The 27,033-nt window shown below is 37.8% G+C and overlaps 1 protein-coding gene across 2 annotated transcripts; it reads left to right on the top strand.

Annotated features, from left to right (window-relative positions):
* The first annotated feature begins 148 nt into the window (after positions 1 to 148).
* On the top strand, positions 149 to 16,890 carry WASHC3 (WASH complex subunit 3). Of its 2 annotated transcripts, none has more exons than XM_079303324.1 (7): positions 149 to 243; positions 1,698 to 1,796; positions 4,023 to 4,088; positions 5,326 to 5,454; positions 6,962 to 7,069; positions 10,332 to 10,396; positions 13,382 to 16,890. In XM_079303324.1, exons 1-7 carry the CDS (start codon positions 193 to 195, stop codon positions 13,464 to 13,466), a joined length of 603 nt encoding a protein of 200 aa, XP_079159450.1. In that variant the 5' UTR covers positions 149 to 192; the 3' UTR covers positions 13,467 to 16,890. The 2 variants fall into 2 exon arrangements, with proteins under 2 accessions (XP_079159450.1, XP_079159449.1); XM_079303323.1 differs by having other exon boundaries at positions 6,959 to 7,069.
* The last annotated feature ends 10,143 nt before the right edge of the window (positions 16,891 to 27,033 follow it).

The raw sequence follows: 27,033 nt of genomic DNA, 5'->3' as shown, positions 1-27,033 counted from the left end.
ACGGCACGGCGGGTGCCAACCCCAGGAGCTCGGGGTTTGAGTTCGGGGTTTGAGCTCGGGGTTTATCCCGGGGTTTATCCCGGTCTGGCCCGGGACTACGTTTCCCAGGAGGAAGCGCGGGCGGCCCCGCCCCGCCCGCGGCGCTCGGGTTCGTTTCCGGGCCGAGCAGCGGAGCGCGGCCGAGCTGCGGCCATGGACGAGGACGGGCTGCCCATCGTGGGCTCCGGCATTGACCTCACCAAGGTACGGGCCGCGCTCGCCGGCGCTCCGCGGCCGCCGCTGCTCCTGCGAGCCCCGCGTCCCGGCGCGGCGGGCATGGCGAGCTCCCGTGCCGGCGGTGCCGCCCTCGCACCGGCACCCAGCGGCCTCTGCCGCGCCTCCCGCTGTTCGCCAGAGGCGTTCCGCCGCGGGTTCTGCGGAAACCTCGTATTTAAAGACTAAGCCGTTTCAAACATCCATCTGAGAGGCAAATCCCGTGCAAAACTGTGTATTAATTTATTTTCGTACCTTAATCTCACTTTCTTTTTAAACTTAGTTTCCTGAATACAGAGCACAGGACAGTTCCAGTTGGCCCAGGGATTCCTCCATGCTCTGTGCCACCCCACAGATTTCTAAAGTCATAAGCACTGCTTGGCAAATTTTGGAAGCACAGAATTGAACTTCAGCAGAGGCTGTTGTACAGATGCAAAGGCTGAATGCTGGAGATAATAACAATAAATGTCTCACAGAGAGTCAGGATGTTTTAAGATGGCCATGGTGAATTGTATATTGAATGCGCTGATGAACCAGCGACTAATGAAAAGGTGGAGACCAGAGAGTCACTGTATTCACAAAAAAAAGTACAACAGAATCTTGGCTGCCAATAATATTGCTTGTAAATCTTTCACTTAAATCAGTGACAATTTCATAGGTTAATTTCTCTGCAGAGGTAAAGACTTAGAGCAATTGTCCAAAGTTATTAACCCTGAGGCACTAAAGTTTTATATGTAAACTTTTATGTGAAAATTCCTGATTCCAGTCTTCTGTAATGGTTCATATAAAAATGCCAACTCTGTGTTACATTATGACCACCGTTCTTTTTTGGAAACGTGATTCTGCATTTTAGTCTGAAAATAATGTGGGCATCGAAACTGATGTGGAGGATAATTTTTGGTAATTTTAGGGTAGTCTGGATTTGCAAATGAGAACCAGTAGAGTAGCCACTAAATACTTAGACAGCAACATCACTACACTTTAGTTCTGGTCATGGTGTTAATTGTAGAGTATTAGTCTATTATAATAACCATTAGAGTGGCTGGTCAAGTTTGCTTTTCCTTCTTAAACTCCAGAAGGAAAGATTCAAATTTCCTCACTGTTTTTAAAAGACATTAACACTGATTTTCAGGAATATTCACTATTTCATCTAAAGGTGTTTTCTTTAAGATAACAATCCTTCATTTCTTGGGTCTTGTTGCCTTTTCTCTGAGTCCTGTGAATTCTCAGCTGTTATGTTAGTAGATTTTTAGTGGCAGGGGATTTGTATGAATACATATGTGTATTAGAAAATGGTTTGTGTATGTATGCATTCATAGCAGGTACACTTAAGACAGATTTCCAAGTAATTTCTTCTAAAAATGTGCATTTTTTAAACTATTTCAGTCCGAATGTGAAAATTGACACTGATGTGTAACCTAATTTTCTTATATTTTTTAATGCAGGTTCCTGCTATTCAGCAGAAAAGAACTGTAGCATTTCTAAACCAGTTTGTGGTTCACACAGTGCAGTTTCTCAACCGCTTTTCTACTGTTTGTGAGGAGGTATGTTTATTACTTTCCCAGCTGTCCCTTTATACAATTTTAAAAATTAAAAAAATGAAAACCATTCATTTAAGTATTTTTGGTGCAGTAATACTGGTAGCTTAAACCAAAAAGTGTAGTCTGCTTTCTGTTCAAGGTTTCTCTTGAGTAAGTGCTTAAGACAGAATTTTTCCCCAAGGGATCCACATGAACTCCTGATTGTGCCACACTCAGTCCTGTTTCCTTAAACTTTTGCATTTGACTCAGGCTTTGAACTTTTAGATACAGGGAATTTATTCTGAGCAGCTTCATCTCTTTACTTTTATCTTGTTATGAAAGAAGGATGCCATGCTCTTGTGGTGTATCAAAACTTTCAGATTTTATTGCCTTTAATTTAAAAGAGTGATATGCTAAGCACTGAATGTAAGTAGTTTTTATGTTGAGAAAGGAGATTTTTTGGCAAGTGATTAGTATAGAGCATTAAGTCCTTAACTTTAGTTTCCTGTAAAAAAAAAGAGAAAAATAACAATATTTAGGATTAGTAAGTTTATGTGATGGCATTAGAGTCAAAGGAAATACACCAGACCAACAAGTTTGAAACTGTCCAGTGAACAGGACAAGGGTCCTCCTGGTAAAAAGGGTGTTTTCTAATGTGGCTTTGAGTATAACCTTTTTGTCTTTAGAGCTTTTTTGTACTTTTTCATTGGTTTATTCAATTAAGAATGCCATACAACTCTAGCCAGCTAGGGCAGCAGTCAAATCCAATTAGACTAAGCCATGTAATCTGAGGAATTCTGTTATTTGTTGGTGAAGTTTAGAGCCAGACCCGTGACAAGTATAAAAGTTGGCTACTACATGAATATATGGAGCTTCAGAGGAAAAAAAGGCATTTTTCCTAGGTTTATAAATGTAACTTGATAGGTGGGACAGTGGAACTGCCTGATGATGCTGTTGTCAGTTGTTCAAAACTCAGTTGTCACCTGATCTCAGTGTTCCCTCTTCCACGGGCCCTGTGGAAATCAGAACACGTATATTTAAAGCCACCTTGGGCAAGCAGCAGCACTGTGGAGTCTGCCTAATAAAACAGTTATTAGTTAACCAAAATGTGTTGTTACCCAAGAGACTAAATAGTTACTTTATATACTCCTTGAGAAGTTTTTCATATTCATGAAGTACAGAAGTGTTTTTTAATGTGGAAGGTTGTAGTGTAAGTCAACAGGAGCCAAGAAACTCAAAATCAGGGCTGACACCATCCTTAACTCTAAATTTCTTGGCTCTTGTCTAGTCAAATAGACCCATAAAATTGCATAATTGTCTTTGGTACTTCTTTCCTCCCGTTATCCAGTTAAATGTAGGACACACAGTTCCTTCCAATAGGAACTGACTCCTCTTCATGAACAAAGGACCATCTGTAAACAAGTCAGTGCACTATCCAAAAAGACTAACTCCTGTCAGTCTCCTTCTACTTTTTCTAGCATATTGGCAGAACTGCCATTTTCTTAGGGTGTTAAAGTTCTGCTTCAGAGCCAGGCAGAATCTTGCCAAGGTGCCAGAAAGCTGTCAGAATGGTACATATCTGCCAGCCAGCACTCTAGCCAACTTCACTTGGACAGGTCTGGTGGAGTATGGTAGTGATTAGCTAAAAGACTGGCAGTTCTTGTGGAGTAATTTAGAAAAACTTAAGTTGTATTTAAAAAAAAAAAAAAGTCAAAATTTGATTGAGGCGCACCTGGAGCATATAAAGTGTCTGGTTAGTTCTGATTCATTTGGATTTTGACTGTATAGGACTTTGAATCACCTGCTGTATTAATTATCAGATTTTGTATTTGCTCAGTTACATACACCCACATCATCTCTTTTCATCCTCCATGTTTGGGAAAAGCTTTGAAGAAAGATCTTTTGGTAACTGGGAGAGTACAATGTGTCTACTATTATTCTCCAGTTGCCCAAAGTAATACCCTATTTACTTTGGCTTTCTTTTGTACATAGTCTGCCTTCATTTCTGTCATTATATGAGAAAACCAACTTCAGAGTAAATCTGTTTAAAATTTGAAATTTACAGTAGCTGCTGTACTAAAAAGGGTTGTCATTGCTTCATTTATTTCATAATGTGATAATTTCATTTACACTGTACTCTGCCTTCAGCAGGGAGAAGACAAAAGAGATTTTTTAAACTAGATGTAAACTGTTTTATATGTGTAAGTGCATAGGGGAGTGTTTTCACATCTTGATTGTTTTCTGTTGTAGAAATTGTCAGCACTCTCACTCCGTATTCAACAAATTGAAACCACGCTCAATATTCTGGATGCAAAGGTTTGTATGGATATAGACTACATCTTCCAACAGTGACAGCCTGCTAGATTATGTGAACTGGCTCCCTTTTTACAGTCTGAATTGAGCAAAGAAGCTTTCATAAATGGTTTGAAGAAGCTAATATAAAATCCTGATATCAAAAAAATCTCTCTTTTCATGCCTTGCAACTTATACTGTGCAAGATTTGAGTATGTAGCTGGTACAGAAGAAAGAAGCCAGCAGTACAAAGTGGAAAAATTGAGTTTGTTAAGCATGTGTAACGGGAAAGGAACACTTTTAGCCATACAAATTCTAATAAGGAAATCTTACCTCCTTTGTAAAACAAGAGTATCTTTGTGTACTTTTGTAACATGTTTGTATGTTACTGGATTATAAGGACTTCAGCTGATATAAGTAACAAGATAGAAGCCTTGTCAATCTTTTGATATTGGAATGTGACCTGAACTAGATCTAAGCTAATATAAACGTGTTTGGTTTATCTTCTTTAGCTGAAATGACAAAATCATATGATCTGTGGTCTTATATATAGGAAATATCATATATCATTTACGAGGAAAAAAACCCCAACAAAATCTCGAAGTCAATAAATCACCCAATATGAAACTAACAAGTTCTTCTTTCAATAATGATGGAGGCAATTTTGGTTGGCTTTTCTGGGAGCAAGGGTGGGATGTTTTGAAAGTGTTCATTAAGATTTTTGTGGGGAAAAATAGTGTAATAATACAGAGCTTACTAACTATTTATTTCAAATGTTTAGGAATGATCCAAACTAATGATTTTTGCAGAATTCTTCATAATCATGTTAAATAGCATTTCCTGCAAATATATTTGTGGTGTGTTGAATATCCACTCACAGCATTTCCTTAAAAAAAAGTGAAATATGTAGAAAATTGAAAAATTTATAACCAGTCTCCCATCTGTTAGGTGATAGAGCTGTTCTTTGCCATCATTTCTTTCACTGTAAGGGAAGTAGCAGAGGTTGCATGGCTCTTGTGTGGTTGGTAAGTGCAGTAGCAAAATGCTGGGAAGGTGTGGAAGCCTTTTCTGCTCTGCAGTCCTGTGTTAACAGTGCAAGGTTTTTTCCCCCAATCAAAATACCAAAACTAGGGGCAAAAAGTTACAATTTTGTAAATTGTAAAATCTACCTGGACATTAAGTGGCAAGCAGTGTGCAGCAGATTTTACTGTGCATGTAGTCTTATGAAGTGTTCTTATTTGGTGATGGCTTTTGCCTTCAGTTATCCTCAATTCCTGGCCTAGAAGATGTGAAATTTGAAGTGTCCAGTGCAAATGTGAACAGTGTTACAAATGGTCCCGTGGCACAGGCTGCTACAGATCAACAGACAGCTGCATCACCTCAGTCTGGAGTAAGTAATGAAGCATATACCTTGAAGGAATAGAGTTCTCCAGGTCCAGTTTTTAATGTCATTTGAAGTAGATAGAAGAAGCAGGTCTGTTGGAAGTGAGCAATCAACTGTAAAAAATCTGAGACTAGTCTGAGTCTAAGGCACTGTTTGAACAGGTGACTTAAAACAAAAAAGGGTATATGTTTCTCAGCTATGTGACTTAAATAATTAGAACTAACTCAAATCAAATGCCAAATTTCTCCTTCCTCTTCTTCAATCACACTTAAGTATGAACATCAATTACATCAGGGAGCTGGGAGGGTCATTATGAAAACAGCAGTTCAGATCACATCATTGCAACTATTTTCTCCTTTCTTCAGAATGTAAGCTTTTGGCTCAAATTGGAATTTCTAGCATGCTTTATTCTAAAGAGTTTATTATATTGAAGGTTTTCTTTATGTTGTTCTCCATGTACAGAAAATGCCAGCTTATTACAAGCAATCAGCATTAAGGTACTATCACTGCAACTGATTTTTTGCCATTTTGGGGAGTTTAATGTGTGTGGTTGGTTGATTTTTTTAATCCAGCATGTAAATCCCAAGATCACCACTCTACTCAGTGAAGCTTTCTGGCCAATTTGGAGATGCAATTCTTTTCCCGGATTCCTCTTACTGTTTCTTCTCATGGAATCCTTAATTGTGATCTCTGCTTGCTGAGGAAAAGCAGTAGCTGGAGCACTTTTCTGCTTTTGTAACTCTGATTTTCAGGCAGCAGCAGAGGAGACACTGGACAGCACTGCTTATTCCAGCCACTTTAGAGAATGACTCACCATGAGTTCATTTTCTTTAAAATATTCCTGCTCTCAGATATTAAAATACATAAAACATATTTAAGTATATAAAGTTCATGTATTTCTGAAAGGATATATACTGCTTTCAAGTGATTTGTTTTTTAGAAAAAAATACAGTTTTCTGTTTTCTTTTAATAGTACTAGAATTTCTTGTCATTTTTCATTTCATTTAAATTAAATACTTAAAGGAATCTTTGATTTCCTTACATTATTCTTTAAGTAATGATTTATACTCAGAATTATAGTTTAGAATTTACATGATCTGTATGAAACCTTTTTCAGGGAATCAAGTATTTTGAGGAAAGGAGGCGTTGGAGTACTGGAGGACATTTATAGATATATTCCTTATAATATTTTTATAAAAAGACAATTTATATTTGGTGTTGTGTTAGTCATTAAGTACAACTTAACAGGGGTATTAGGGGCATTTTGGTTTTTATGTGTTGTTCAGTAATTTAAAATTTCATCTAACAGTAGAAAGACACTCTTGTAACAGTGAACAACAAGAGAGCTGGATTTTGTGATTTCGTACATCTAGGAAACCTCTAATTCTGTGAATGTAGATCAGAAAAATCTTGATGAAGAAGAGTTGCATACTCAGTTTTATGGATTGGGATCTCTGCATGGGTGTGATGTGTACCTCTAACCACTAAAGAGTTTCTTCTTCACATACAGCAGAACAATACACAAGAAGAAGGGTTACAGAAAACAGAGGTAGTAACAGAAAATGTCACAACTGTGGCCAAGGATCCAAGATATGCCAGATATCTCAAAATGGTACAAGTGGTAAGTCAGTTCTCATGTCATTTTTTTTTGTCTAGGATGTTAATTTTTGGTGGAATGTACCACACAGCTGTAAGTGAACTTTAAATGTCTGAAAACATATATTTCAAGAGTGTTCTTTTAGGTAGGATAACATTACAATATTCTGGCACATCTTCTCTAATAAATGAATTAATGTAACATATTCCCTCAGACAGCTTCTGGCAAGATCTTTCCACAAAATTCTGCTGGTAGACTTGTGAACTGAAGGTGTGAAATGTGTAAATGCAAAGTGATATTAGCTGGAGGCACAGAAGATGCCACTGACAGTGGAGTTGTCCTGGCAAATTGGAGTCATTCCCTGCATACATACTGATTACAGTCTGAATTTACTCTAGGGTACAAAATACAGCTTTGCAGATATAGTCCAGAACAAGAGTACTTGCTGTTTCTCTAAGGACCAAAATAGAAATTGCTTCACTATCTGGCTCCACTCCAGTTTCCTATTATTCATTATGCAGGTTTTGTTTGCATCTTTATCTATGGTCTGTGCTACAGATAAATAGGAAATAAATTATTGTAATATCAATATTAATATGTGTGAAATATAATGAAGGAATGAGGAGGTGAATGGGAGACTATTTGTGATATTTTTAAGAGATTGTTTCACATCCACAAACTTAAAAATGAGATTGGAAATGAAGAGTTTATTTAAATTTATTTTCAATTTTTTGGTGGAAATTTTCCTCTAAAATACATAGTAAAATTCTGGAAAGTATGACTATGCCATAGTATTAATAAAATATTTCTCATGTTAAAACTAACTTCATGGTTTCTCTCAGTTTTCAGAGAAATTATTACAATTGGTCTGCTTCATCCCTTGAATGATGTTCCAAGCCTTATTCTTCATTTGAATCACAAATTGGCACTTTATGGGTAGCTTATTACAAACCATTTGGAAAACCTAGCAGTGAGAGAGTAGCAGAGAGTAGAACACTGTGTTACTGTATTGATTTAATGCCAGACTTCAAAGTGGATTTAAAAGTGCTGGATGGTCTAATTACTTTGAAATTTTTTTTTGGGTTTTTTTTTTGGTTTTTTTTTTTTTTTTGTGACTGCTAGAGGAGTGAGATCTCACTTTCCACATTTCTCCTGTGTACTGGCAGTTCCTGGTGACTCCTCTGCCAGTTGTAAACAGTGTGGTAGGAAAGTCAAACTAACATACTACAAATTAATGTGTATTTTTGTATTTGCCAAACTTGTCTCCTTGTCCGGTCAAGTATTTCATTTAGTGTCATTTATTTGTCCAAATTAAGTTTCTAGCTGAAGATTTGTTTGAACTCATAATTTATTTATTACTCACAATGTTTGTAGTATAAAAGAGCACCATTCTACACTAAAAATAGCTCTTCTGTGACATTGTGACAAACTTATTTTGGTGGAATGCAGTTGAGGGTATGAAATTCTTAATTTTTAAAATTTGCAACACTGTTCCAAGAAATCATACAAAAGCAGTACTGTATTTACATACTAAAATTTAGTAAAGCATGAAAGGTAAGTTAATTGTAATGCCTTGATTGTAATTATAAACAGATATAGGTACAATCTTAATTGTTTTCCTTCAGACAAGAAGTCTAAAAGGGCATTTTGATTAAACTTCAGGTTAGGTTTGTGAATCTATGATACATGAGGGTACTGAGAGGATTTTTTTCTCTCAGGTTTTAATGCACACAGTGTTGGAATAAAATATACTCCAAGTGTGAACATAAAAAAAATCCATTCTTAGAAGTCCTATACCAAGTTCCATTGATTGAAATCAAATACGAATTCTGCTTTGCCTGATCTGGCTCAATTCTGTTTTCACCTGGTTTGAGTTGATGCATAAACAACTCACCAGTGACTTCTGAGATGGGCACAAGCAACCTAAGAACAGTCAAGCAGGGGAAAAGCATTAGTACAGGATGGTGTGTAGACACACAATCCCTGGTGTCCAAATCTGTGCTAAAATAACTGAATTTTTAAACCATCATGAAATACTCAAATAAATATTCAGAATATTCACCTTTGTAATGCACATTAGTTGTGAAGTACTGAGATGTTCTTTTATTTCAAGCTATTACATTGCAAGTGTTTGAGTGACCTTTTTTGACATTATGCCTGATAGATTGCTAGAACTGTGTACCTGTGTGTATGCTGTCCTTGATTGTGATTCTTGATGTGGAACTGTCACTAGAATCACATCTTTCTCTTGAACATTAGTCATGCCTGCCCTTTATTCTAACACTATTTTACTTGCTTTTGGACAAAAGGTACTAGTCCTACACCACTTTTCATTTAGAATTTCTTAGACCACCAATCCCTTTCAAATCAGAAATTGTATCCTCCTTCAGTTTGGGGTTTTTTACCATATCTTATATTGGCAGGTAGTGATCCAGATGGTATTTCTGGTGGTTTCCAACAGGAGATGGCAAAGCAACAAGTTGCCTTTGAGCAACTCTAGTGGAAACATAGGAGCAGTTTGTTGGAATGTATCTCATGAAAGGATATGGGTCTTGCATATGTGTGTGATCTAAGATAAGAGGATGTTTAGGTGGTGATGAATAAAATAAAGTGCAGAAGCTGTGGAAGGACTTGCAGTGAAGGGAAGGAATTTTTTTTTAACATGTGCATGGTTAGCTGAAATCTCTCCACAAGTCACAGAAGATTCAAGCCTGATTGCACAAGCAGTTATATTCAGAGAAGTCACTTTTAAGTTGTGCTTCTGTTTTCATGACCTGTTTGCCCTTTTCTCCATGCTTTTTAGATTTCTCCAGTTTTTAGCACTACCTTAAGAGATCCTTCTGGAGTGGTAGCAGATGCACTTTCCTGGTTTTTCTCTCTCTCTCTTGGGTAGACCTTTAGCATGCCCAAGTCTTTCCTAGCACAACTTCTCTGCTGTCTTTGTGTTACTTTGTGCTTTCTCCACATTCTTACCCATACAGATAACTTCAGCTTTGTGATTTTATCTGCATGAATTGCAAGTATATCTATCCAGTCTTGATTCTCTCCCTGCAACTTTCTCTAGATGTTTTGCTCTAAATATAAGATGGATTTAAAGGGCCTTTAATCTCAATTATTTCTTGCTTCTAGGTTCATATTGATGGCAACTGAGATTATTGTTCCATGCTGTTGTTTAACAAATGACATGCATAAATTTATACAGAAGTGTGGTTTAAAAGTACCTGTGTTATTTAATTCACCTGTTTGTGTCTAGTGGTTTGATATCATTCTTCCTCCTGTCACACAGGGTGTTCCTGTAATGGCAATACGAAACAAAATGATTTCTGAGGGGCTAAATCCAGATCTTCTTGAGTAAGTAATTTGTGGCTCCCAGTAGGGCTGCAGTGCAACCGTGTGTTTAAAAAACTTGGAAGAACATGTGCTTAGAAAAGGTTGTTCAAGGTGTTGTGGGCTTTAGCAGTGACAGGCTAGCATTTGACAATGTGCATTTAACAATGAGGACTCAAATAAAAGGTCAGTAGCCATTTTCACTGTCCTGTTTAGACTGTGAGGTTTTCCCCAGATACTTACTTTCAACACTCCCAATAAGAAAATGTCATTATTGTAGAGTAGTAAGAATAAACTCAGTCTTACTTTGCTGGATGCATGAGGGACAGCACAGTTGTTTCCAGATTCCCTCAGTGGATGTAATGTACAACTTGACTTCAAAATTCATAGTGTAAATTGAAGTCAGCAGTTTAAAATTTTGGCTGTCAATTGAACTGACTTGATGTGAAGACTGCTAAGAATAGATAGTAATTTTCAAAGCATCACATCTGGCCATTAATTTTAATCTTATTTTACAGTTGACATTTAATTTAGTTCTACTGTATTATTTCACAGAATTTGTTAAACTGATGCAAGTATTAACTTTCATTCTTACATTATAGACACCAAAATGTTTGAAGTATTTTTGCAGTCTTTTCAGAAATGAAAAGTATTAAAAGTATTAAAAAATGGGTATTAAAAAATCCATTTTTTCTTTCCAGTGAAGTCTTTTTACATTTCGTAAAGGCTTATTCTGAAACTAGCTACTTGTTAAATAAAATAAACATGAAATATCATCATATGATGAGTCAGTTTAGCTCCCAGCTACGTCCTGGTCTAGATAAGCCTAAAGTAGTTATTCCTCAGTTGTTTTGGGGTTTTTTTTGCTGATTGAATGAGAAATAAAAAAAAAAACTGTGCAAGTTGGAGATAGGCTTAGCAGACATAGGTTTTCTATAAGTGTGTTAAATGTATTGTATCTTTTGCTGTGCTTTCAAGTCCATACCTTTCTATAAATGCTATTTCTTCATGTTTGGGTGGATTTTATAGTAGATAAAACTAAAAGATAACAGGTTTAAATTTCAAAAGCTATTTTTTAAAAAGGCTCTGCTTTTGGATTGTCTATTTTGCGTTAACACAGAAACATTATTACTGTGGACTGAAACTCACAGAATATGTTTGGGGTTAGATCTCAAAATCTTCAAAGATCTGTGCAACAGTAATGCTTAGTCAGGTTTTTTTTTAAATGTTACTGGTTTGAAAACTTGTTAAACAAGCTAATTATTTGCCAAGGTGCATAATGTGGAGCATGTTGAGGTGTCAAGGGTGGCCTTTCAGTTTTCTTGCATGTATTATGGGATTCTTCTTTTATGTGTATCTTGCCATTCACACTGCATTTCTTGGGTGTTCAGCTTCCTTAGGTCTGCTCACTCAGTCCCAGAGAAAATTAAGAAAATTAATGTACACAGGGCTGTGTGCTCGGTCACTTACTGCAGACTCCCCCAGCTCCTTTCCATTGGCTGAGCATGGGTTATTTGTGGATGTAGATGTGCTAATTCTAATGATACAATATTGTTTCTACACTCTCCTCTTGGCTTTCCCACCTCTTTTATTGCTCCTTTCTCAAATTTTTACAGCATTAAGTAGCTGTCTGTTCTATCAGGCTCCCAGTTTTACCTGTCTCTAACTTTCGTTTCTTATCCTTCCTCTCTCACCTATCTTCAGTTCTAGAAGCTTGTCTTGCTCTCATGGACTAAAGGAATTCAGCATCATCTTCCTTTTCTTAGTAAATGAGAGGTTTTGCACTGGTCTCTCCAGATCACATATCTTTGCACAGCTCCTCTGTTTTGTCATTACTGTGACAACAAGGAACAATATTGTGAAGTGGCATTTACATGAGAAAGCAAATGCTTTCTTCATTTGTTTAAGAGGTGTGCAGGGGGAGGGAGAAGGCTCTTCTGCAGTTCTTTAACACTCTTCTCATATTTGAATCAAAAATCTTTAGGAACGCTTTAAAGTTACCTTAGGGAGTCCCAACAGAGAAATTATACTAAACAGAGCTAATGCTGGAAAAGAAATTCTATACCCCCAAGATAAATAAGAACAGGATGATTAATACAACTGTCAGCTTAGTTTAAATGCAATATTTTATCCAAGAGTTGTTAACTGTCATACAGGAAGTAAGTTTCTCTGAATGTAATTTTCCCCCAAGTGTAATTATATGTATATTTTCTATCTTGCTTTCAGCCTTTATTGAGCTCTGTATTGCTTGTATGTCAGGTTCATTAGGAGGGAGAGTCCATGGAGAGCCAGCATCTTCAGGCAGTAATGTTAGTTAGTCTTTAGATGGCTTGATTCTCTCACTTTCATTTCCATAGATTTCCCAAGCAAATATATTACCACAGTGTTAAGATCCATCCTAAATATTCTCTTTAAAACTAAATACGAGAGGTCTGATCATTTGTTGTCAATAAAAATCCCATGGCTGCTCTTGCATGTCAAATTTAACCCAATGTTCTAGCCAAATTCCACTCTGAGTAATTCTTATTTGCTTCACTAAATTATCCCTGCAGTTTTAGTTGGATACAATATTGTTCATTTCCTGTCTTACTTTTTTTCATGTACTATTTACACTGCTCAATGGTGTACAGAATGTTCCTTTCAGCCTTAGAACCTCTGAAGTTTGAAAAAAAGTTGAATTAATCATTATTGCCTGCTTTCAACTCTTTCTACAAGTGTTTGCCACTTCTTAATGATCTGTCATCATTTCTGATGGCATCAAAGGCATGCATTCACACTGGTGTCTGCAGAGTTTTGATGTCCAGTGAGTTACAGTTTCTAGTGTTTGTCTTTCAGTTGTAGGTGAAGCAATACCACTAAGGTGTGAGTTTGTGAACCATAAACAGTTAATGTGTTAAATGTTGTGGCAATAAAGTGCCTGCAGTTGTCATGCAAGGACGTGGTGTTACGTGCTGAGCTGCTTGTGTTCTCAGCTGGATTTGCAACATGGAATGTTTTTATTGCCTGCAGGACCCCAGATGCCCCTGTGCCTGCCTGGGGAGATGATGGCAAAGCAGAAGACAGTTCTGATAGTGAATCTTCATTCAGTGACTGAAGAGACTGATTCCAGCCTTTGGAAGCCTTTGTTAAGTTCTCTTGTGTTTGGAGCTTGACAGACAATGGTTTTATCTGATGGTGTTTTTAAGAGCTGAGATCCTCCGTGTTCTCTTCTGGAAAGTTTGAACAGGCAGCGTGTTTGAACCTGAACCCTTTCCCCATCAAAATGAATCAGGAGATCCTTGCAGTTTTTATACTGCATCATATCAGACTAGTTTCTGTTTCTGCTGAAATTACTTTGTAAGACTCTAAGAATTCCACACCTTTAATCCTCCATGTCTCTAAAACTGCATTCTAGTCATTGTTAGATTTTCTGTGTAACACATTTAACCTACATTGCCTTCTTTCTGCCCTATAACTTAAAGGTAAATTAACTTTGGAAAATGAAAGTGTTTCATTGATGAACTGTACTTTTTTCTCAATATCCTATATCTGCAGTGATGCAACAGGAATTACAAATAAGTCATCTCTCTTATGATGATTGCAAAACAGTGATACTCAGATTTGAGAAAAACTAAAATACAAGTGAAAAATATGTAAAAACCTATTTTGAATCTATTCAATGCCACATTAGAATCTGTATGAAGCTGTTAAAGGAACTCCTACTTTTGAAGGGTTGATTTACCAGATTCAGGTTGTGGTGTTGTAGAAAGGTACAAATGTGGCAAGGTTGGTTTGAAAATGACACTGGGAAAAAAGCAAGGGACTGGGAGATCATTAATGGAATCTCACTACTTGTTCACTGTTATGTGGGTCAGTTGAAACCACTTTCTGATTTCATTGGCCTTGCTCAAAAGAAACTGTGGCTGAGCAGTTTGCTTAGAATGAGAAATCACCTCCAAGTTGGTGCCTTTGCTGATTATTTCAACAAAGAAGCTAAAATTCAGTTTGTATAAGGATAAAACTGCCTTGGCACCTCTTGAGACATGCATTGAGGAACAATATAAAGAAGTGCCTGATGTGCTCTGAAGATTCCCCTCAAAATTACTTGGTGTACTCCATGACTCAAAAATGATATTTCATTAAACAGTCTTCTTGAATGCAATTTGTTCCACATGAAATCCTTTGCAATCTGTTTGAATTCCCCAGATTGCTGTGATTATACCAGAATGCTGTGTGCCAGGCAGTCATTAACTTTCTGGTATTTCACATTCTTGTTACAACCAAGAGAAGACTAAAACTGAAGCTCCAAGTACATAAGTTTCTTAGCTTTTGTAACTGAGTCAATAGCTTCTCTCTTAGCTATTTGTGCCACTTCAGTAGGTTACCTGCTTTTTTTTTCTCTAAGTTAAGCATGGCTCCCATTTCAGCCTAGCAGACATATTTACAGTCTCCATAACCTGTAAATCAGAGGAATGTCTGAATCCCTACAAAAGCATATATGCACTAGAGAATGTCTAGAGATGGTGTTTCAATGATGGATTAATTACTACTGAACACTTAAAAGATTATTTAATAGTTAACACTTGGTAAAATACAAAATTATTAACATATTAGCAATAAGTATTTCAAATGTAAATGTGATAATGTTATTTCACAATGTATATATTGAAACACACGACTTTTTAAAATCTGTATTTGAAAACTCATTTAAGCAGTCTGTATACTAAAAGCTATCTTTTGCAAACCAAAGTTGTGATTTTATTTTATTCCTATATCTTGTTTTAAATAAGACAATGAAAATTCTTCCAAAGTCTCTGCAATTCATGTTTCTCCAAAACTAACTTTGCTGAAGTTGTACCGACCTGCTAGCTTAAGGGGAGAGTTTTGGAAATTGGAGTTTGGAGTTAAAGTTAACCCATGGTGGCACTCTGATTACAGAAGAACTGAATATCCCATAGCCACTGTTCTAAAAAACAAATTTAAGGAAGACTGAAATTAATGAGTATTTTATATTTGTCACTTGCCGACTGACATGAACCTATGTACGGAAGTAGCATGATTGAAAGAGTTGAATTGAGATATAGTAGTTAGTTATTTTTCTAAAGAAATAAGCAAGGTTACCTAAAGACATTTAAGAAGGTAGAGCTACCGTTGTTTAACATTCTGAAGAAACTTTTCATGTAAAATAATTTTAGTTTGGAAAAAAACCTAAATTCAACTGTCTTTTACACCACTGCAGATACACTTTTATGTGGAATGAAAAAGAAAGCCTCTGGCCTTCTGACACTTGTTAAAATAAGGAACAATTAATCAGTAATTATGTATGTTACAGAATAACAATTTCATTAATAGGGATTGTGAATTTAACTGCTTAAGAATTGGATTATTTTTTTCAGGGTAGAAGATTACTTTGGAGTAGTGCAACGTTGGTAAACTTGCAGAAACATTAAGAAAAATCTTGCCACTTTTTCTCTTCTCCCAGCTGAATGGACACACTGCACAGAAAAAAATCTAAATGTCTAAATTGTGAGAAACTGGAGGAGAAGAAAGATAAAACCATCCTTTTTACATTCAGTGTCTCAGTAGCCATAGTGCTTCCATTACCTTTGAAACATCTGACCACTTTAGGCTCTTTTGTTCCTAAATACATCCCTTTGCCCCTAAGCTGTAGCCAAATTCAATCTGAGATTTTTCAGTTTAGGGCACACATTGACACAAGGAGTTATTAAGTATAGGAAGGTTGGTTTGAGTCTGAATTCTGTCAGCTGTGCTGGGGCTCCTTGGTCTGCAGCAGTTTTCTAGAGATGTGGTGCTAACCCAGAAAGCTGGAAAGTCCTTAACCGCAAGCTAAATACTATAAGCAGAGAATATTCCAAGGTGCTCATTATTTGACATCTGTTTTGGGATAGAAGATGGAGGGAGTATTTCATCTTGGCAGCACAGCAATCAGATATATGTAATACTTTCAAGGGAAAAAGCCTAATTTTAAGAGACTTTTATTTTTAAAAGCTTCCAACAGCAATGAACTTTTAGAAGGTACAGTATACATTAAGAAGTGTCAGTAATACGTGTCTAATATACTCAAATTTTGCATGGATTTAAACTCATCACCTGGGGCAGTATTACAGCTTTTAAGCATGAAAACTACTGCAGAGTATTGCTGTAATAATCACTGAATGCATCTCATCATACTAATTATGTACTACCAGTAAACTATATATGCTTTGTTTAAACAAACTTTTCTAACCCCATCACCATATCCCACATTTTGCAGGTGAATGGGAGTGGAGAGTGCATAAGGTCAGTTTCTTAATGGTATTACTGGCATTTTAAATGCATGTAAATGCCTTTAGACTAGGTGCATGTCTGCAATTTTGTAAGTAAAACCTTGAAAAACTGTCAAAGGTTAGAACAACATCTGGACATGATGATAACTTTATAGTGAAGTCCTGGTTTAGCACTTGTAACCATTAATCTGTTCCCTCTCAAGTCTTCTGTTCAGCTACATTTGAAACGAAAATTGATGGTTCTTTTTCCAAGCTGAGTCTCTTCCTCTCTCTTGTTTTTCTTTCCAGTGTGTGTTATTTACACCAGTGAGTAAGTGTATAGTTTGATGTTCTGTGAAAAAAAAAATACAACTATAGCCTGTACTTGGAAAAAGAGAATATCACTAAGATCAGCACTTTGAGCTGTGTGTGATCAGGTCAGCTTTGCTTTCCATAGTGGTACATAGCCAGAAACTTTAGTTCATCATGGGCTGAATCTGTCTGGAGATCCAGTTTTCTCTCCAAAAAGCTGATCCGAGGTAACAGTTTTACAATGAATTTGTCTGCAGAACAGGACATGTATTTTCTTATTCTGCAGCAAATTTGGGATCCTGCTGTCTGAAATGCCTGCACTGGTGTCCAAAGTGTTACTCTCCTGATGCTTCATGTGATGGTGTCTCCATTCAGGGCATTTTGCAAGCAAAACAGAAACTGACACATAAACTGGGGCCCGTGGCTCGCTCAATTGTGCAGTTCTCTGCTGAAAGTCAGTGCTGAGTGCCTTAAGGGAAGATGTGAGGAGCACCACAGTGTTCCTGCAGTCCCTTTTCCTGCCACCAAGACTTCAGCCACAAGTAGAGATTGATGTTCAGTACTAAATTACAAGTTTGTTGGTGCTTCCAAAAATAATTTCATTAATTTGGGAAGCTGTGGGTATTGCTGCTTAGTGCTTGACTCACTAACTTTGCTAATACAATATTATTTTAAGGGAGTTCCATGGGCTTGTTCATTGTGAGGGTAACAAAGCAGAAAATTAAAATAATATTCCTCATGCCATAAAAAGAATGAGTGACAGAAACAAGCTTAGTAGAGGATGTGTCACATTCTGAAGAAACAAGTTTGAATAGCCATAAATTAAAATGAACGTCATTGAGTGAGGACAGATGCAGCACAAAACACTCTGTTTTATTTGCTTTAAAAAAAAAAAATAGGGCTGTGTCTTGACCTTAAACTGATGGATTATTTTCTCATTCAGTATATTTCACATTTTCAGGATAATGGGTGGAAAGGAAAATTCTGAATAAACATTCACATTGCAAACAGCTGATTTTCTTTGCTTCAGACTTCAACACTGGTGCCCTCTCCCTGAAGGAATGAAACAGTAAGTAATAGATTCTCTGATTTAGGTAATACACTCTCTGCCTCTCAAGCTCTCCTATGTTCTAGAATATGTACTAGAAATCCCTTCCTGGGTTTCACTTTGGTCTCCTGCCCTGGTCTGCAGAATCAGAAGTTTAGTAAAGTAAATGCTAGGCCAGTCTTTGGAAAGAGCATGTATCCGAGTGCTGAAAATACAAGGCAGAACAAAGGGATATGAGAGGAATTTTTTACATTTATATGAAAAGTTCTTGTTATAGGTGATTACCATCAACTGTTTGATAAACCTTGTCCTTTAAGTCACTTCTGGTGGTGAGAAGCTGAGTACATGTGAACCAACCTGCTGTGAAGAATTGGACAAAGGAAATAAACTTCCCTGGCCCATTTTAAATAATAGATCTCCTAAGAACTGGGATTATCCTTTTTGCTTTCGAACAAACGATCTCTAGTGTTCAGTTGACTCCATGCCCCCAGCAGGTTGCATAATCCTGGTGTGATTTCCTATAGCACAGTCCAGGACATGAGGAATCCTTCCCCAGTGTGAGCCAGACTGTTCACAATGAACATCTTACAGTGTTGATTTCTCTTTACTGCTTCCCAACAACTCTTTGGAAAAAAAGCACTTGTGTGTGCTGAGATGATCCTTTGGTCTTCTAGATCCAGTTCACCTACTTTAAAGTAGATTAAAAGTAGGGAGGGAAATTAACAGAGAAAACAAGTTGCCTTTTTCATCATTCAGCTGTTTCATCATTTGCTTTTTCCTCAGAGGACAGCCAGTATTTTTGTAAAAAATGGATTAGGTGAAAAATGGTTCATAATGCTTTATCATGTGTTTGTTGTGGTTTAGGAAGCTGATGTTAGAAGCTTGCCTGCCTGCACAAAAGTATGTGTCAGGAAGATAATTTCAAAACAGCTGAATTCAATATCATGGGTGGGACTTTATTAGTAGTATTTTATTTGCTGTAGCTTCTCCATGCCTCTTACTTGGCTTTTGTATTTGCTTCCTCTTCTGTTGTAAATGTGAGGCTTTGTCACTGTTCTTTCAGCCTCCTGCATCCTTGCTCTTCAGTCTTTGTTGAGCTGGCCGATACCAGATTTGGAACTAAGCTGTCTATTGAGCTCTTCCATTTTACAGGATAATTCTGTGATGCTTTTTTGCACATTTTAATTGTGAAAAGTGTTTAGCTTGATTTACTATGGAAAACCATCACTTTATATATGTGTATTAGTTTCCCTCAACTTTCAGAACCTGTTGGCTAGTTTCAGTCACATTTGGGTAGGGAGGAGAAGAAGGGATCCTAAAGAGTGTGGTTCTTATGGATTTGATAAAAAATAAATAGCCAAGTAAAAAGGAGAGATGGTGTAACAGGATTTGAGCTGAAGCATCCCTAGCTGAAGCCTTCTTACACCCTTCTTACAAAGAGGTGTTTCCCAGTACCCCATTCATGCTTTTCCCCTGAGGCTGGGCCCTCTCAAGAGAAGCCTCTAACCCTCTCTGGTTACAGCCTAACTCAGCTATAGGATGACTCAGGATGGTTACCTGGATTTTCTTTACTCAAGCCGTGTGTCAATCAGAACTCCACATGATTCATTGCCAGTGAGGTTATAACCAGTGGCCACTGGTCTGACCAGCAGACAGAGCTGGGGCTGCAGTAAACAAAGCTTCCTTTTCCCAGGGTCTCCTGTAACATTTTATGAGCATAAGGCTGTGTGGTCTGTGCTGTAGGAACTGCACACGTGGACTTGCATCTTAGAAACCAAAGCCAGTCAGGCACATGCTCGAGCTCCCTAAGAAGTCAAATTCTGTTCATTTCCCTGAACTCTTTGCTCTAAGTATACAGTTACCGGAAAACATTTCAAAATGTGACCAGCTTGGATCAGGAGAGACGCCATGCTTTTGTGGTGACTAAAGCCTTGGCAGAGAGAACAGGAACAATAGGACAGCTCTCTTTGGGAATTACTTATACTGTGCTCACAAGCAGACCATGCTGTGCTGGTGTTGTGCAAGGCAATTCTCAGGAAATCAGGTGGGAGTACAAACTTTCCTTTTGCCGTATAAACAGTGTGTTGCATAACTGAACTTGTCTTTCTGCTTTAGGGATGGTTTTTTCCATTTCAGTTATTGTGTCTATATCGTCACACATATCAGCCCGCCCTGCACTAGCTGTTTTTTCCAGGACTTGTCCCTCCTGGGCATCCATCCCTTCTCTCCATTCCATGTTGTTACTCTCCACAGGATGTCCTGGCATTGCAATGAGCCTCAGCCACCAGCAGCACCAAACACAGCTACCCATCATCAGACCCCAGCTGGCTGCTGCTCCCTGTATTGCTAATCTCACCTCTCCCGGGGCTGAGTTGCTCAATCTTCCCCAAATATTTGACACTGGGTTCTTTTGTCAGATGCTTTTGCTGGGACAGTGTGATAAGCAATGGACATGCTGTCAGGAGCAGGCTTTGCCAGATGACACACAATGGGGCTCTGCTGACCCAAAAACTTGACTTCAGGAGCCATGAACCCCACCCTCCCCTGAAAGGGCTTCCTTTTTGAAAAGAGGTTATGGGGTTTTGTGTGTTTGTGTGTGTGTGTATGTGTGTGTGTGTGTGTGTGTATTGGCTTTTAGTGTGTCTCTGTTGGGCTGCTCACCTATCCTTTCATTCACACCCTGAGCACACAGTCAAGCTAGAGCCACAATTAATGTCACACAATCAACTGAGGTAGCAGCCATGCTATTTTGGATGCCATGCTTTGGCCACTTTCCAGTATGTATCTTTGTTGTGGGAGACTCCTTATGACACAGGAATCACCTGCCAAAAGGAATGGATGTCATACAAGAGAAACTTATGATCAGCAGTCATTTACTCGTCTGTTGCAGGTTTTTTATCTGTCAGTTGCAAGCAGTTGTCACCAGTGCATTTCATGTCCTTTCTTCAATGCACCTCTGCTTGGCTAGAGGATTAGACAGCATTTCTGATTTTAGGTTTGCGTAGCAAATTCACTTTAGTGCCAGTCTTCACTTAATAGTTTTGCTTGGCCTTTTTCTCTCTAGCTTACGTATGAAAACACAGTGAACTGAGGAGAAAAAACCAAAACATTCATTGATGCTTAACTTCATTCTGGATGGGATCTTTATCCTCAGATTTTGAAAGTTTTTATTACATGAGCTCTTTCACGTCACAAAAAAAATGCATCTGCACATACACGTTCTCACATGCGCACTCCTGACTTCCCAACGTGCTTATATTTTCAGTTCCAATTTGTAACACTTCATCTGTTCCTGAGCAGTGCACATTCTTTATTTATGTTCAAGATCCAACAAACAAAATTACTTCAAACATCTTTCTGAATCAGAGAAGAAATTGCAGTGAGGAAAAGCAAAACGATTAAATTCTCCCCCACTTATATGAAAATTTTACTGAGGCTTGTTTTGTTGCATAGTGTTATAGTGAAAACAGATGATATTTGAAAATTTGGCTTTGAAGCAGGCCTCCCTTCAGCCTCCACAGGCAACCAGACATTCCCCTTCTGCACATCACTTCCAACAACTCTTTCGTTTCGTGCAAAATGCTTCATGCAAAACATTTCCCTGTTTATCCTCCAGACAAATTACAATTCCTGGTCTTAGGTCATTTGTGTACTAAGAAAAATGATGTGTTGTCAACCCCGGACCCTACTCCTCTTTCTAAATCCTTTCTTTTGTAAAGAATGAAAAGAAGAGACAGTTGATTCATTGCACATCTTTCTTCTCTTTTAAGAGAAGGGTGGCTGCAGTAGGATCAGTGCTCGGTGGACAGCGCAGTGAGCAGCCAACACAATCTGTGTACCTTGCCTGATGCCCAGGCTCAGGGAGCAGAGCCTCAGCAACACTGCTGACACCAGAGGAGCAAATCCTGCATTTACCTCTCCTAACCTGTGTTCTTTGTAAAATGACTGTGAACTGTTTAGCAAAATGTTTCGCTTGTTTTGATAGCTGGACTAAATTGTAAACAAATGGTAACCACATGTTATTCACGGCAGAATAATTTTGCTTTGTTTGGTTTTATGACAGCATTTACACAGTATTTTTTGCAACCTTAGTGACCTACATGAGGTTTTTGTCTACAAGGACTACTCTTTTTCTTTAAAAACAAAGAATTGACAAAATAGATCGTGGCAGGTTTGGTTTTTAACTGTAGCAGCTGGTAAGTTGATGGAAACCACCTCCCATAAACTTCTTTGGTGTGTACAGAAATCAAAAAATCTCTTGCTGCTGTCCCAAGAGCCTTTAACAGTACTCAGTTGAAGTTCATTAAGTCAGGGAGTGATGGCAACACACACTGCTATTCTCCAAAATTCCTGCCATCACAAACCATTTTCTGGCTTCTCCTCACCTTGCTCTGAAGTGGTTTTTCCTTTGGTTTATAGTGGTTTTTTTACTCGGGATTTGGGAAGAAGGGGGTACATTGTGATGAAACCTTCCGTAAAATTACTGATATGTCACACTGCAGTTACAGCTTTGGTCTATTTGCCTTAAGCCACAAGCCAAGATCAGATGGTTCTAGATCAGGGAAGAAGAATTGGAGAAGGCAAAACCACATAAAAGCTTTTCTCCTTCATTCAAGAGTTCCAGAAGAAATCACAGATATGCTAGGTCAGCCTTACAAAAATTGTTCTTTAACAAAACCCAAGTAAAAAGAAAAAAACAAGACCCAAAGCACCAGGGTGTTCAATATCTGAATTATTTCATGGCAATGTTGGGAAAGCAGTAGCAGAATAATTTTGTGGTTTTGTTTTTGTTTTCAAGACAAGACAGCTTTGTAAAGTTGCATGAGAGGGAACAGAAGCCTCTTGGTTAGGATTTGTAAATAGAAGACATCCTGGGGCTGCTGTCCTTTTCCTCTTCTCCTGGATCATTATTCTCAAGAAGCCACCTGTAATTCTCTTTGTAAATATGCTGCATGTGAAACAAAAAAGGAAGAACTGAGGGGGAAAAAAAATCAAGACAACAACAACAAAAATCACCAAAAAAATTGTTGAATAAGACACAGTAAATGGGTATTTTTGAAAATGTTTGATTTTCAAAGAGAGATATCTCCAGTTCTTGGTTCTCTAGTTAGTGTGAGGAGGGGAAAGTTACAGCTGCTTTAACTACTATCAGCTGCATTTTACTTCCAAGATGACACACTTAAAAATTGCATTTATAGTTGACTGCAAATATACGAAACACCAGTGCTACTGTTTCTCAGTGTTTCTCTATAGTTTTTCTACCTTATATGTAGAAGCTTTTCCAGTAAAAGATAAAGAATACACAATGAGCAAAGGCTTTCTTTCCCCCATAGTTAAAGGAGTCACTGAGATTAAACAAAGGCTCAAGTTCAGGGGTCTGACTTGAGTCTCTTTCATTTCTACTACCCATACTGTTTTATCTTGCAGGCTGTCACATTTTTCATTCCTTCCAAATCCTTTCTGCATGACATTAGTTTGCATAAACAGTCCCATGGCAGTAGCAGGAATCATGTTAAACTCTCTAAATCAGAGCATTTATCCATATTTCCCAAAAGTATGTTAGCTCTGAGTGCAACTGGTCAAGATGCCACTTGAAATTCCTGCCAGCTCTTACACTGTGGTGGTGAATCTGAGCTGCTTGCAGCAGCTAGAGTCAATTTTCAGTTCATTTTTCTTTCACAGGAGTGACTGAAGCTCCTGGAGAGGAAAGACTGACCTCCTCCTTTTGTTTCCTCCTGCTTCTTGATGCCTCACTGACTTGCCTAGTCTTCTCTTTCTATCCTTCTCATCATCCTCTGCACCCATGTCCTGCAAAATGCCAGAGAATAATTTCTAAACATGTCAGACCCATTTAGAGCAGATTTTTAGACTTGCCATGTTCCAGCCATTGGGATGAAATATTCCAGACCAGATGCTCTGCTTGGGAAGATTTTTTTCTGAAACTTCTGATTCAAAATTATTTATTGAGAAAATTAGGGGGAAAAAATTCTATGGTGGTTTTTTTTTTTCTATATTTCTTTAAAAATAGTACATTTTAAAAGTTTCAGTGTTCTCACATTAAAAAACTGACAATTTACAGCTTGCATGTTTAGGAGAAAAAAACTCATAATGGTCTCAAAGCCTGGTTTTGGCTTGAAACTGTAATATGTATATGCAGAGACTGAGAGAAAAGGGTTGACTCATTCTTCTTGTGTGAGGAGGGATAGTGTGGAAAAAATACCAAATAACACCTAATAAAAAATAGGCAGTGATGCATATAAACTAGATGTTGGGAAGAGGTCTGGTAAAACTTTACTTTCTGGCACCAATAGTACACCCCAAAAGGCTACCTGAATATTGGAGGGGTTTCTTGACAGAAAACTGAAAACTCCAATTGTAATAAAAGGAAGTATTTTTCCGACAGAGCAGTAAGAAGGTGCAACATCTGATGCCCTGATAAATATATTCAGTTACCACAGGCACCTACAACGCATCCTCTAAAGATATTTTTTTGGCTGGTAAAGTGGAAAAATGGGCAAATTTAGGATTAAAGAAAATTCTATTCCACTTTGAATGTCTGGAGAGTGCCTGAATGGTATAAATTGTGTATCTTGGCCATCTCCAAATATATAGGCAGGCACTCAAGGTAATGGGTTAGAACTGCATTTCCTCAGAGGCAAAACTCAGTTGCAGCTGTCAGTAAACTTGTATTTTTCCATCTGACATGGTTATTAACTTGGATTCCTGATGAGGAAGAAAGATAGTGGCAAATAATTAAACACAGAAGTGGTGACATATTCCCCACATGGTAGCAAGTTTTCTCTAATTGGTTAGGTGGAACCGTGGGGATACAAAAAGTTAGTGTTTGCTTCATAACAAAACACACAAACAAACAAACAAACAAACAAGAGATCTACCAAAATTACTGTCACCATGAGACTGTACCATGTGTCAGAGCGTTGCAGGAGCAGTAGCTTGAATTCCACAACTTCAAAGATGTTCACCTATTCTGTGCAGCTATTTTGTGTTCAGTGAATTTCAAAGATTTGATGGAAAGATATAATAGAAAGCTAGAAAACTCTGGGAAAAGAAACACTTTTTAACCAGTTTTCTGTGTTTGAAAGACAAAGCTACTTGCAAGGAGGTGTAATTGATATGTAAAAAACTTTAAAGCAATTATTTTTGTCACATTCCCTTTATAAAATCTTTATGGTCAGTCAGAAATATTTGTGTAAAGCTGCTAATATCACTTTAATGAAGATACAATGTATTTTATTCTCATTATGCTATGCTGTAAATTGGTTTGGCTTTCTTTTTCATCTCAATCTTGTCTTAAATTTAAAAATTTAGGAGTAGAGAGACTCATATTTATTCTACATATGTGGATTTTTAGAATAATTCACATTTAATCCAAAAGCATTTTATTACCAAAGAGGAACTGAATGATAACAGAGTGCATATTTAAAACATTCAATTAGGAAATATCATTGAGTCATAGAATCACTGAATGGTTTGGGTTGCAAGGAACCTTTAAGATCACCCAGTTCCACTGTCCCTGCCATGGTCAGGGATACTTTTCACTAGACCAGGTTGCTGAGAGCCCCATCCAAGCTGGCCTTGAACACTGCCAGAGATGGAAGTGTTGCATGATTCATGTTATGTGATTTTCCCCGTTTTCAAAGCTGTGAGTCTTTCTAGTCTTTATTAACACCATCAGCATCTGCTTATTAACTTCCCCAGCACCCTTGCAGTAAATAAAAAGGCTTGTACTTGCAAAAGGATGGCTTAGATTTCACACTGGAAGGCATTTCTGATTGACAAAGTACCACTGATTATTGCATCAATTCCTTTTCTCATCTATGTAGAAGATGATTTGCTGTGTGGGAGAGAAAGACTAGAGGAGAAAGTGGAACTGTGTGTGCTGCAGGTATGAACTTTTTCATTCTTTCCATCACTTGCTCTGGTCACACACCCATCATGGCAAGACAGAAAGAGAGAGAGAAACATGAACCAGCATAATAAAAGTTCTTTGAGGTCCCTGGAAGGTAAGGGTAGAGCAGAAAGTGTGAGCTCCAGCTGAGCCAGCCTTTGTACTACACCAGCACTTCTGCACGTGTAGCCAAAGGGTGACTGCTTCAAAAATGCTCTTGGTATCACCTGTTGTAAAATAGCAAGTGTAATAATGCCTAAGCTGTTGCAGAAGTGCAGACATGCTGCCTAAATAGAAATTATCATGTCTGGCTGTTTCAGTATATTTAGGTAAGTATATGACAAAATATGAAATTCTAGATATCATGTGAGGTAGGGGCTTTCCTGCTGTCAGATCATTGTAAGGAACTATAAAAAGATGTAATATTAATTTTGCATTTTTATTTTCCTCAGATGTCCTAACTGGGCAGCATTCAGTTCCAAAAGTGTCTGGTTTTGGTATAAATGACTCATAAATAAAAACTTGCTGTAGAAACTTTAAAGCTGGTGTGTAGTTTTCCATAAAGCAGAATCATGAGGAACTTACTCTCAAGGTGGTGCTACAAATACTAGTGTAAACACACAGGGTGACTGGGAGAGTGGGATGGAAGACAGACAAACACCTCAGTGCAGAAAACTGAATTGAAAACCTGGGGTGAGGTTGGTTTTTTTCCTTGCTTCAATGTTGTTTCTTTTAGAAGGAAATCTGCCCAAAAGTATTCAAAAATCCACATTCAATCCAAACTAATTCAAATTTGCATTCCTTTGTTACTGTTTGAATCAGAGATGCTGAGTGGTGCCAGCAGAAATGTGGCAGACGAGTCAGTAAGAAAAGTTTAGTGATAGATAATCAGACTTTGCTGCTTTATGATAATAACTGGAGACTGGAAACAAACCTCAGAATAATTTCAGATTTTCCACATTTCAGACTTTTCCAGCCAGTTTATGATTCCTGCACTTTAGATTTCTGCTAAAAATAACAATAATTACCTCCCACTGATTTTAATCCACCAAAAGCAGAAGTTGGAGTCCTCTTGCAAGCAGGCTGCAGGGAGTTGCCAGATTTTGAGCTGCCATTTAGTCTATCATGCAGACAAATGAGCTGTACC

Source organism: Erithacus rubecula, assembly GCF_903797595.1.
Source record: "Erithacus rubecula genome assembly, chromosome: 4".
Taxonomy (NCBI): domain Eukaryota; kingdom Metazoa; phylum Chordata; class Aves; order Passeriformes; family Muscicapidae; genus Erithacus; species Erithacus rubecula.
The sequence above is the reverse complement of the archived record's forward strand: the minus strand, read 5'-3'. Positions and strand labels throughout refer to the sequence as shown.